The sequence below is a fragment of the Vicia villosa genome, linkage group LG4 (genome assembly GCF_029867415.1).
Source record: "Vicia villosa cultivar HV-30 ecotype Madison, WI linkage group LG4, Vvil1.0, whole genome shotgun sequence".
NCBI classification, from domain to species: domain Eukaryota; kingdom Viridiplantae; phylum Streptophyta; class Magnoliopsida; order Fabales; family Fabaceae; genus Vicia; species Vicia villosa.
Window position 1 is genome coordinate 2,663,327 of NC_081183.1, and position 11,575 is coordinate 2,674,901.

Here is an 11,575-nt window from a genome sequence, read left to right on the forward strand (position 1 = left end):
TAAAAAATATTAATTGATTAAGTTAAGGGGGTAATACATTATTTACCAAAATTCCTATATTTAGCTGTACCTATACATAGACTGTTTTACCCCTGAATGTGATCTAAGATTTTGGGGAGAATCATAACACACTATCACTTAAGAAATTGTGAGCCTTTCTCAATACTCTGCTTGGCATGCTGCATTTTGTTTGCTCCCAACCAATGTTCTTGTTCACATTGTCATACACAACCAAATATCCTCGCAACGAAATATCTGCAAAGATTTACGTATCAAAGTCGGTGTCATGTCTGGTGTCCGTGCTTCCCTGACTACTATAAACATTATAAAATAATTGCGCTAGAATTTGAATTGAACCTATCTCAACATTCCAACATATAGTACCTACCTCCAAGTATAATTGAGGATCCATCATGTACATTGCTACCATCAAGAATAGCTAAGCACACATTGCCTTTGTTCTGCAGCATAAAAGTTCATTAGAAGGTCAGCAACAAAGAAAAGCGGTTAGAAATGGAAATAAAAGTTGTTTTAGAGAAGAAGAGTATTACACTAATGATCAAGTAACCCTCCGGCGGTATCCGAAACAATGTCGACAAAATCCACCACTTGTTTCCGAATCGAAGTGTTAATGTCTTGAAGTAATCCTTAACATCTTGGACCGATCTGCGTGCATATAACATGAAATTTAGAATAGTCTTGTACTATTTGAATAAATAACTTAATTAAGCGCTTATAGCATAAACAATTGTTATATAAGTGTTTACGTATAAGCTACTTCTATATCGAACTGTTTTCATATAAAAGTTATAAGCTTTTTTCACAAGCTATCCTTGAGAGCTTTAGAAATGAGCTGAAAACAGCTTATGGATATGTCATAAGCTGTTTTTGAGTGATTTCTTTTACCTGATTGGGAAATTAGCTTGCCAACACATCGGCAAAGTTGTATCCGAATCATCTTGAATGAGTCCCAAGCCAGAAACTTCTTTAAGCTGCATCATTGTATGCATAATGAATTCATATACAACATTGGAGTAAAAACAAGTACATAGTTTTCCTTAGATGTAAAAACTCACAGAAGCAACAAGATCTTGGTACGCCTCTCGTGGAAAATACGTATAAGAACTGCCACTATCAAAAACCACCTTTCCTACTTTGCTTTGTCCTTCAAAACTGAGTTGGCGACTTCCGTAATTCAATCCAAGAATCTCAGTTTGGTATAAATCTCTGTATAGCATGTTAACAAGTGAAAATTCTCAAACATACAAAAACAATATATTGTAAATTTCTCGAACGAAAAAACACAACAGAAGCATATTGTCGAGAAAATCATGCTTACGTCGTAAGAGCCATAGGCACCCAAGTCATACCCCAATACGGCACAAAATCGTCACCTAAGAACATGTATCCGCCACCAATTCCATCATTTCCTAAGCAATGACCAACCACATTCTTAATAATCCCTTTACTCGCCAACTGATAAGGTAGGCCAACTTTCGCCCGACTCAGTCCCATGATTCCATCTGTTTTTGCCAATGTATTCAAAAGAGAGCCCTCTTGATCATATCCACACCTTACAACAAATACATTGCATAAAACGAATCAGCACTTTTATAGAATATACAGCCTTAAATAAAAAAGAGTTAAAAGAAGAGGTTTAATACCCGAAAACAAAATTTAACTTGGTTTTGGATCCATTAATAGCCATAAGATGAAGATCGTCTTTAATAAGAACCCCCAAGGAAGAACTATGGTCTGCATATTGAATTTCATAGTCACACTGTGAGAAACTTTCATGATATCCATTCTTTTGAACTTCCAAACAGAGAGAGTCTGCAGATGACAGTATATTGGATCTTGTTGGCTTGTATGGGGCATTCGCTCCCTATATCAAGTATATCAATTAAACATACATTTTCAATCTCATAAAACTCACTCATATGGCAAAAACATATCAGCATGTATCTACATCGCACTCGCTAAGATGCATTTTCAAATTTTCAGTTTACTATTACACAATAATGTGTGATATTCAGAGTTCAAACTATATGTGTGATCATACGGTAACGACTCGGGTATTACCTTTGCACAACTTCTGCATGGAGCATCACATTGTATCCATGTTAAGTCACTCCCTGTATCGACATCAACAAAATAACGTTTTGGAGGGTTTCCGACGCGTAAATGCGTGTAATACAACCTGCATTGAAGAACACTTTGATAAGCCATTGTACTGATTCAAATGCAACATAGAAAACTAGAATAACCACAGACAAGTACTTTCTAGTTTATCATGATAAATGAATGATCATATATATAACATTTCAATCACACTTATTTAGTTCAAAATTTTCATCTTTTTTCCTTGATCCAAAATTAAGTCAAATAAGCAAAAGCAATAATTTTTAACACACCCATCTGGAAAAACATTGCCACTGATTGGAAAAACAGTAGAAGCACTTTTTTGTGCCACAAAGTTCCTTTTTTTAACATCAACAATCTTCCCAAGTTTAAGTTTCAAATCCCTCTGACCAAGAACACCATACTTCCGAAAAAGTGGAAACAGAAAGGAACTAGATTCATCATCATCACCATCATCATTCCTAAGACCATGTAATTGAAGTGTTGCTGTAGTTGAGAAAAGAGAACCATAGAGAAAAAGGGCAAAGAGAAAAATCCCAAAAAAAGTGAAAAGCTTAATTGGGGTGATGTGAAAGAGTCTTCTGAATGAAAACTGAAGCTGCGGATTTGAAGGGTAGGGTTGGAATTGAATTGAAGGGTTGTCATTGTTTTGAGGTTGTCGTTGATGGGTTTGTTGTCGAGAAGAAGGGTTAAAGAAAGAAAAAGCGGTGATTTTTTTGCCTAAAGAAGGGTTATTTGAAGGTGGAAGGGAGATTATAACAACATGTTTGAGTTGTGGTGAATTATCATCTTCCATAACTGTGTTGGCAAAGTGGAAGATGAGGAAGAGAGGGAAGAACAGTGAGGGTGATGACAACTTGGGTACCAAGTTTAGGAGTGTGGCACAAAGTCTTACAAAAGACTAGACTTGGTCAAATTGTGAGATGGAGAAAACGTGTGAAGAAAATTAGTAACAAGGAAGGATCCTAGCAATCACCACCATGTTTCAAAGAAAAAACAAAAACACCCAATTTGATCTAGGAGAACTTGCTTGCCATCCAATTTAGTGTCACATGAAATAATGTAACATTTTAATTAATGACATTTTTATGAGAAAATAATTTGATTTTTTATTGGGTTTAGGCCTCCTTACTATAAAAAAAAAAAATTAGTCTTTTGATTTGAAAATAATCATCTCAACCTAAAGATGTCTAAGTTAAAAATTGAAAGAAGATGAACTATGTGGAGATTGTTAGATAAGTAAATAAATCAAGAGGTTCTATAAGAAACTCCAATATCTGATCACCTCAAAAGTTATTGAGTTGTTTTATATGGACCTCATTGGGCTTATGCAAGTGGAAAATCTTGGTGGAAAGAGATATGCATTTGTGTAAGTGGATGATTTTTCAAGATACACATGGATTAACTTCATTAGAGAAAAATCTGACACCTTGGATGTTTTCAAAGAGTTATGCCTACGTATTCAAAAAGAAAAAGAAGTGAATTTGTTAAGATAAGGAGTGATCATGGCAAGGAATTTGAGAACTCCAAGTTCTCTAAAGTTTGCTCAGCTGAAGGATCAATCATAAAATTTCTGCTCCCATCATACCTCAACAAAATGGAGTTCTGGAACATAAGAATAAAACTCTACAAGAAGTTGATAGAGTCTTGTTGCATGTCAAGAATCTTCCTTACCATTTTTAGTTGAAACTATGAACACTGTTTTTCATATTCACAATAGAGTGACCATCATATATGAAACCAAAAAAACTCTGTATGAATTTTGGAAAGAAAGAAAAACAAATGTTAAATACTTCCATGTCTTTGCTAGCAAGTGTTACATCTTGGCAGTGTAATCAAAGATGAAAGATGGATCCAAAGAGTAATAAAGGAATAATTATTTATTACTCTATCAATAGTAGGGCCTATAGGGCATTACAACACTTGTATCAAGACAATGATGTAATCAATAAATGTTGTCACTGAAGACAATCTTGAAGAAATGGATGTTCTTGAGGATGAAGATGATGTATCTCCTCAACAGACTGATGTCCCAGCAAATGTCCTAGACAATAGGCCTTACATTAAGTCTGAAAGCACAAATTCTAGAGAAACTCCCGCCAACAAGGGACCATCTATCAGAATTCTTGAGGACCATCCCATTAAAAATGTCATAGAAAATCTGAATGATGAAGTCATCACCAGATCCAGAGGTTTGATATCCAACTCTTGCTTCATATTCAAGACTGAACCTAAGAATATAAAAGAAACTATGAATGGTGAGTTGTGGATAAATGTTATGCTAGAGGAGCTGGTTCAACTCAGAAGGAATAATGTATGAAAATTAGTTCCAAGACTTAAAGATGTAAATATCATTGGTACTAAGTGGATATTCAAGAACAAGTTTGAAGAATATGGTAATGTAACGAGGAACAAGACAAGACTAGCTGCTCAAGGATACTCTCAAATATAAGGAGTTGACTTTGATGAGTAATTTTCTTCAGTTGCTAGACTTAAGTCTATTAGATTGTTACTAGGAATTTCATGCATGATGAAATTCAAATTGTATCAAATGGATGTTAAAAGTATCTGTCTGAATAGTTATCTTAATGAAGAAATTTATTTATTTATTTAGAGCAACCAAAGAGGTTCATTGATCCCAGTTTTCTAGATCATATGTACAAGTTAAAGAAAGCTTTTTATAACTTAAAGCAAACTCCAAAAACTTGGTATGAAAAGTTAATTGAGTTTCTGGTCAACAATTGATACAAAAGAGGTGGAATAGATAAAACTTTTTTTGGTGAAGAATGATAGAGGAAAGCTCACGATAGCTCAGTCGATAACATTGTATTTGGTAGTATGTCAGACTAGATGGTGCAATTTTTACAAACCGAATCAATTTTTATCGAATTGAGCCATAATAATCTTGTTCACAAGTAAATCCATTGAACTGGCCGGTGCAATCTAAAGATGTGATGTATCTGCCAGCTCACCTTTTCCTAAAAAGTCACAAATTCACCAACCACTATACACTCCCACACTCGAACTCAAAAAAAGAGTCAAACAAACAAACAAACACTCATTCATTCATTCAGATCGAAAACCATCATGGCGGGATCTCAAGCGTCACATCCTCATCCCTACGTTCCACGAGACTTACATCTTCCTGGCTACGTCCCTTGCTTCCTCTCTCAATCCAACATTCTCACCGTCTTTGCATCCTTCACTGTCATCCTCTTTTCCCTCACATGGATCTTCTCAGGTAAACAATTCTCACTGTCGAATTTTAAAGTTGAAACCGAAATTCAACTTGCTTTAAGCTGTTTCATTAAGAAGGAAGCAATACAAGTTTCAATTGAATTGATTTGTGTTATTGAATAACCCACCCATTAACTCAATCTGTTCATTTATCACAAAAAGAACCCTTTTTTCATTATAAAACCTATGTGGGTGCAGTTTCAATTTTTTTGCTTTGTTAATATCGAAATATTAGTTTTACATTTTGCTTTGACATCAATTTGTATTTGGATTGGTTTGCTGTAGTATGGTCAAGTTGTTTGGAACAGAAATCACTTGATTTTCCATGAATTTTTTTAGGTCAAGTCATATTGTTAAGGCTGCTAAGATATACCGACACCGACACCTCTGAAAAAGACGTGTCCATGTCAGTGTCGGACCCCGACTATGACACTTGTGATTATGTTCAATTTATTCGTTTTTTCAAATTATTATTGGTGTTGGCATATCGGTGTCGTGTCTGTGTTTGTGCATCATAGGTCAAGATTTTGGCTTGTTAAAAACATTGACAGTTCAAGTATGTTGGGGTTAGCAACCGATGTTTTGGATCTCATCATCAATATGAGTAATCTGTTGAACACAATCATAAACGAATACGGTGCTTTTGTGCATCGAAGAATGTTAAGATTTAATTTCAAATGCATTGTGTTTCTGGTCATTAGTTGTTACTTGTTAGGATTTGTATTTGTTACTTTTTGTTCATTGAGTTGCCGCTTGTATTTGGTAAATTCAAGGAACATGAATTGTAACCTATTGGTCACAATGTGCTTCTTGGCTATGCATAGCATAATTTAGGATTCTTTAGCAAACAGAGTATATGATAAGACACAAAAATTAAAATCAAAATGGAGTGTTATTGTGGTTGCAGTCAGTCGTGATAGTTGATAATAGATAGAATAACAAGTTTCAGGCTTTATGCTACGCTTTCCGCTATCATTGCTATTTGAATATCTGTTATCTTGAAATGGATTTAGGTTTTCTGATTTTGTTTACATGACTGTGAAATCTGCAGGACGCCTCAAGAAAACAAAAGTCGATAGGCTGCTAATTTTCTGGTGGGCATTCACTGGCCTCACACACATGGTTCTGGAAGGTTATTTTGTCTTCGCACCAGAGTTTTTCAAGGATAACACCGGCTTCTACCTTGCTGAAGTTTGTAAGTCATTTTTCATTGTAATTTGACGATGAACACATATACAACATTGTTAGAATTTACAATATCTTTTGAGAAATTTAAAGTTTTAAGACTTGTTTGGATTTGACTTATTTGAACTTATCTGATTCATGAGTTTTTCCGAATATAATAGGGAAGGAATATAGCAAAGGAGATTCAAGGTATGCAGGAAGGGATGCAGGAGTAGTAACTGTTGAAGGACTAACAGCAGTTTTGGAGGGTCCAGCTAGTCTTCTAGCAGTGTAAGTTAAACTCAATAGTTAATTAATTCAGATTCGAGCATGCTTTTGAAACTGCCAATCGAACATATTCTAATGATTGATGCATCAACTTGCAAAACTATGTTTTATCATGTTTGATTTTTCATTTTTAATCATCAACTTTCAAATTTATGTTTTATCTTATTTGATTTTTCATTTTTAATCTCACTGTTTGTGTTTTACAATATGGATGACAGATACGCAATCTCTACCGGTAAATCATACAGCTACATACTTCAATTTGCCATTTCTTTGGGTCAGCTATATGGAACTGCGGTATATTACATAACAGCGATTTTGGAAGGCGATAATTTTTCTACAAATTCATTTTACTACTATGCATACTACATTGGAGCAAATTTCTCTTGGATTGTAATACCTTCCATCATCTCCATCCGCTGCTGGAGGAAGATTTCTGCTGCATTTCAAGCTCAAAGCCAGACAAAAAAGCACAAAACTCGTTGATGCAGACTTTTTGATGATATTGGAACAAAGAATAATGAAAACTAAGATGATTGAGATAAAACAGAATATTGTTAAGAATTGTATCAATTGATTTTATTGAATTGCATATTTTCAAAAAAGCAATTTAGACCTTTAACTTTTAGGCCATTCTCATTGCTTATGGTTCAATATTGGTAACACCATTTTGTTTGTGGTGTCTTGTTACCATTGGTAACATGCTTATACGATTTTGTTTGTGGTGTGTTGGAATGCGTTGGATCATAACGTGTTTATGTGATTTTTTTTGTGATGTGTTGGAACATGTAGGATCATTGGTAACACACTTATACGATTTTATATGGTGTGTTGGAATGGGTTGGATATATGATTTTGTTTGTGGTGTGTTGGAACACGTTGGATCATAGGTAACACTCTTATATGATTTTGTTTATGGTGTGTTGGAACGCGTTGGATCATTGGGTAACACGCTCATACGATTTTATATGGTGTGTTGGAGCGGTTGGACATATGATTTTGTTTGTGGTGTGTTGGAAAACGCTTGATCATTGGTAACACGCTTAAATGATTTTGTTTGTGGTGTGTTGGAATGCGTTGGATCATTCGTAACACACTTATTTGATTTTGTTTGTGGTGTGTTGGAACAAGTTGGAGTGTTGGATCATTGGTAACATGCTTATTCGATTTTGTTTGTGGTGTGTTGGAACACGTTGGATCATTGGTAACGTGCTTATGCAATTTTGTTTGACGTGTGTTGGAATGCGTTGTATCATTCGTAACACGCATATACAATTTTGTTTGTGGTGTGTTGGATTGTGGTGGATTCTTGTCGCACGAAAGAATGTCTCTAATGAACTCCTATGTGAAGAATGTCTCTAATGAACTCCTATGTGAAGAATGTCTCTAATGAACTCCAATATAATCATCACAGCTATGCAATATAGGTGTGATTTCTGATTATTTGCTATACTTTACATTAAAATTAGTGTTGAATTAAGTTTGTAAAGCAAATGAACTCAAGAGTAATGAACTAAATTTTTAAGGTTTATAGGTTTTCTTGAAGCGTTGAGCATTGCAATGCATTCTTCTTTAACATATTCATGGATGTTTATAAGCACGTCTTTTATTATAATAAGTAATACTTACAACAAGCACGTCTTTTACCAAAGTTCACATAATAATATATCTAACAAGTTTTGTTGTACCAGCATATAAAGGTGAGGTATCCACGTCCCATTATTTATACTATTTCATAGCTATGCTAATGAAGTAGGAATATATATAGTTGCATAGAGTTGTTCAATCAGCAATATTTCATTAGCTAATTAAGGTTGAAAATGTCGAATGGTGCACAGATTCCTCACATTAATGGTCCACCAACTGGAAAATGGACAACAGGTTTATATGATTGCTGTGAAGAGCCTGGAAATTGTATGTAATCTCTTTCATGAACTTTTTATCTTTTGTCTCACAAAATCATGTGTTGTTTGTAACTATTTATTTATAGGCATTTACATGTATCTCCTCCCTCTAATCTTAAATATAAATAGAAAATGAAATATATGATCCAATTTAGATAAAATATCTTTGAATTTTGACTTATATTTTTTACATGATAGAGTATATGATTCATTAGCTCAATTCCTAAGATGTGCAAAAATTATTGAAGAGCTATCAAATTTTGACGAGTTTGTTTGAAGTCCACATTACTTAAGTTCTCACTGTGGCAATATAAATATGTGAGGGCAACCTCACCATTAAAACCAGTTTTTAGGATGATGTTCACTCATATTTAATACAATTTTAGAGTCGGGTTAAAGACTGTAACGTAAGCATTTGACTCAGGTCCACCCTAAACACGAGGATGAGTGTTGAAGTTGTTAAAGTTTGTTTCAAATCCCACCTTACTCAGATTCTAGAATTATTTATTGTATAAATATGTGGGGATTACCTTACCCTATATACCAAATTATAATAAAGTATTTTTATTATTACTATATAGTTTACTCTTTGTAACTCTTTAGGCTAATATTAAAACAAATATTTTTTTTGAAATTTTTTTAATGTAAAATTAACTATTTATTTATTAATTTGTGGGAAATAACTAGAGATCTTATAATTAGGAGGTTGTTAACGTTATATTTGTGTTTCATATTTCTTTTTATCTTATTATCAATGTTTTATCTAATTTTTCTTTTGTTGAAGCTTGCTTAACATATTGCTGTCCACGTTTAACCTTTGGTCGGAATGTTGAGATCATAGATCAAGGAAGAACACGTGAGTAGTAAACTTAAATATTTCAACATTTAAAATTCCATATATAAATCAAGCTCATAAAGTATTCCTTACTAATTTTTTCTTAAAAAATGGGGGAAATATTTCAGCTGCTTCACATGCACGATTGATATTCTGCGCTCTTAATTGTTTTGGACTTGGAAGCATATATTCACATAGATTTAGAACAGGACTAAGAACTCTCTACAATTTACCAGAAGAACCATGCGAGGATTTTTGTGTTCATTTTTGTTGTCCTCTTTGTGCTTTTTGCCAAGAGTATAGAGAACTTAAAAACCGTGGACTTGACCCCTCAAAAGGTATAAATTATAACTTTTAGAGCAAAATTTAATGTTAATATTGTCATTTTGTTTATATTGTAAAAAAAAAAAAAACACAAAGTTCAATTTTGATCAAATACTTTGACTTTCTTTATGATATGAATTATATTTATGAGAAATCTATAAATATAACTATGAAATTCGTCTTAGAAAAATCTTAAGAATTTAATTGATTTTTTTACTATGCCTCGAATGTGAGGCATTATGAGGGAAATAGAGGTGTTTAGAGACGAAGCAATTTTTGAAGCATTTTAGATTTTCCTCAAATACAAAATGTCTAGACATGATGTGTCTCACAAAAACATGAGGCACTTGATGTGGTTTATTTAGATAGAATTAAGAAAGTTATCTCCAATTTTAGCAATTATGACTAGATTTTCATCGAATTTGATAACTATAAATTCACCATGTGGGATTGACCTTTGGATATTCATTATCGCTTTGGCGAGGAGGCATCGTTCGTCATCCGCCATGATTTTGTCTAAACACTCGTCACAATTCTTGATGTTGACATCCTATCGGCGCTGACTAGAAAGACGAATTCTTTTCACTTTTCTGCCTTGCTGGAATATTGACACAAATGGGTTTTTCAGCAGCGTTTCATGTATTTGACATGCTTTTCTCAACTCAATATGGATAGTTACTAGTTCGTCATGAGTATTGTGGTACTTCATCTTCAAGTGGCAGAAGAAGCAACGAGCAAAATTTACGAAGGGTATTCCCATGACGCAATTAAAGATGCTTTTGAAGGGGACCACCAGGAATTGTACATCTATCGTCCTCACATCTTTTCCTTCTTCAAGAGAGACTCTCAACTTATGCAGTCCCAAGAGTGTGTTTCTGTGTCATTGAACACATGTAGATGAGTGCCTATATAAGGTGACAATCTCTCCGATTCCAACCCTAATTCTTCAAGGAGATCAACATACATGTTGTGACATGAGTTTTCCTGTCAGTCATGATCTTTAATACTTTATGATTGGTTAGTTTGGCCATTATTACTAATGAGAGTGCTTCGTTGGTTATACAACCTACCTTTTCGTTGTCAAAGAACTCTAGAACGAGTCTCTCGTCCTTTGATTTTCCTTTTTTATCCTTCGTTCCTAATCATGTGGCTTGACAATTTGTCAGTCTTGAGCGAAGGTATTTTTTGGATCGGCCTCTTTGAACTAGGACGGTCTTATTAGGTCGTTTGGCCGGCTTGTGACATAATTCATTTACAATCTCTTCTTAAATACTTTGGATTGATAATAAATAAAAAAATTTACTCTCTTCCAAAATAGATCATCTATATGTACTGTTTCTTTATTTTTTTTATTGCGGGTTTATTTATACAAGTTTACTTATAATTTTATAGTACGATTACTTCTGCTCTGTCTCATGCATCATGTTTATAGTAATTAATTGTAAATGTTGAAATATTTGTATTATTAACCGTGTTTAATTTTATATGGATATATAGGTTGGAAAGCATATGAGAATGCGGGGAAAATGCATTCCAACCAAGTGCCTCCTCAAATTGCAATGGGCATGATTCGCTAGAATTTTGTTCATCTTCTTAGATTCAATGATTATCTTGTTGGTTTTCAAGATTTTAATACAAAAGTATTTATTTATTTTTTTAAATTATTTTGTTTGTTATTTTG

At 33.8% G+C, this 11,575-nt stretch overlaps 3 protein-coding genes across 3 annotated transcripts; 2 read left to right on the forward strand and 1 right to left on the reverse strand.

Moving 5' to 3' along the window:
• Positions 1-3,114, reverse strand: LOC131594314 (aspartyl protease APCB1). Its single transcript, XM_058866409.1, has 9 exons — positions 2,415-3,114; positions 2,083-2,200; positions 1,665-1,885; positions 1,340-1,573; positions 1,077-1,227; positions 907-992; positions 552-666; positions 389-461; positions 1-255 (listed from the first exon to the last, which is right to left on the reverse strand). Exons 1-9 carry the CDS (start codon positions 2,936-2,938, stop codon positions 122-124), a joined length of 1,656 nt encoding a protein of 551 aa, XP_058722392.1. The 5' UTR covers positions 2,939-3,114; the 3' UTR covers positions 1-121.
• Positions 3,115-4,925: 1,811 nt separating this feature from the next.
• On the forward strand, positions 4,926-7,464 carry LOC131598711 (probable 3-beta-hydroxysteroid-Delta(8),Delta(7)-isomerase). Its single transcript, XM_058871296.1, has 4 exons — positions 4,926-5,383; positions 6,431-6,574; positions 6,726-6,834; positions 7,050-7,464. The coding sequence occupies exons 1-4, from the start codon at positions 5,230-5,232 to the stop codon at positions 7,315-7,317; spliced, it is 675 nt and encodes a 224-aa protein (XP_058727279.1). The 5' UTR covers positions 4,926-5,229; the 3' UTR covers positions 7,318-7,464.
• A 1,147-nt stretch (positions 7,465-8,611) lies between these two features.
• On the forward strand, positions 8,612-11,575 carry LOC131598712 (protein PLANT CADMIUM RESISTANCE 9-like). Its single transcript, XM_058871297.1, has 4 exons — positions 8,612-8,745; positions 9,520-9,591; positions 9,699-9,908; positions 11,392-11,575. Exons 1-4 carry the CDS (start codon positions 8,652-8,654, stop codon positions 11,469-11,471), a joined length of 456 nt encoding a protein of 151 aa, XP_058727280.1. The 5' UTR covers positions 8,612-8,651; the 3' UTR covers positions 11,472-11,575.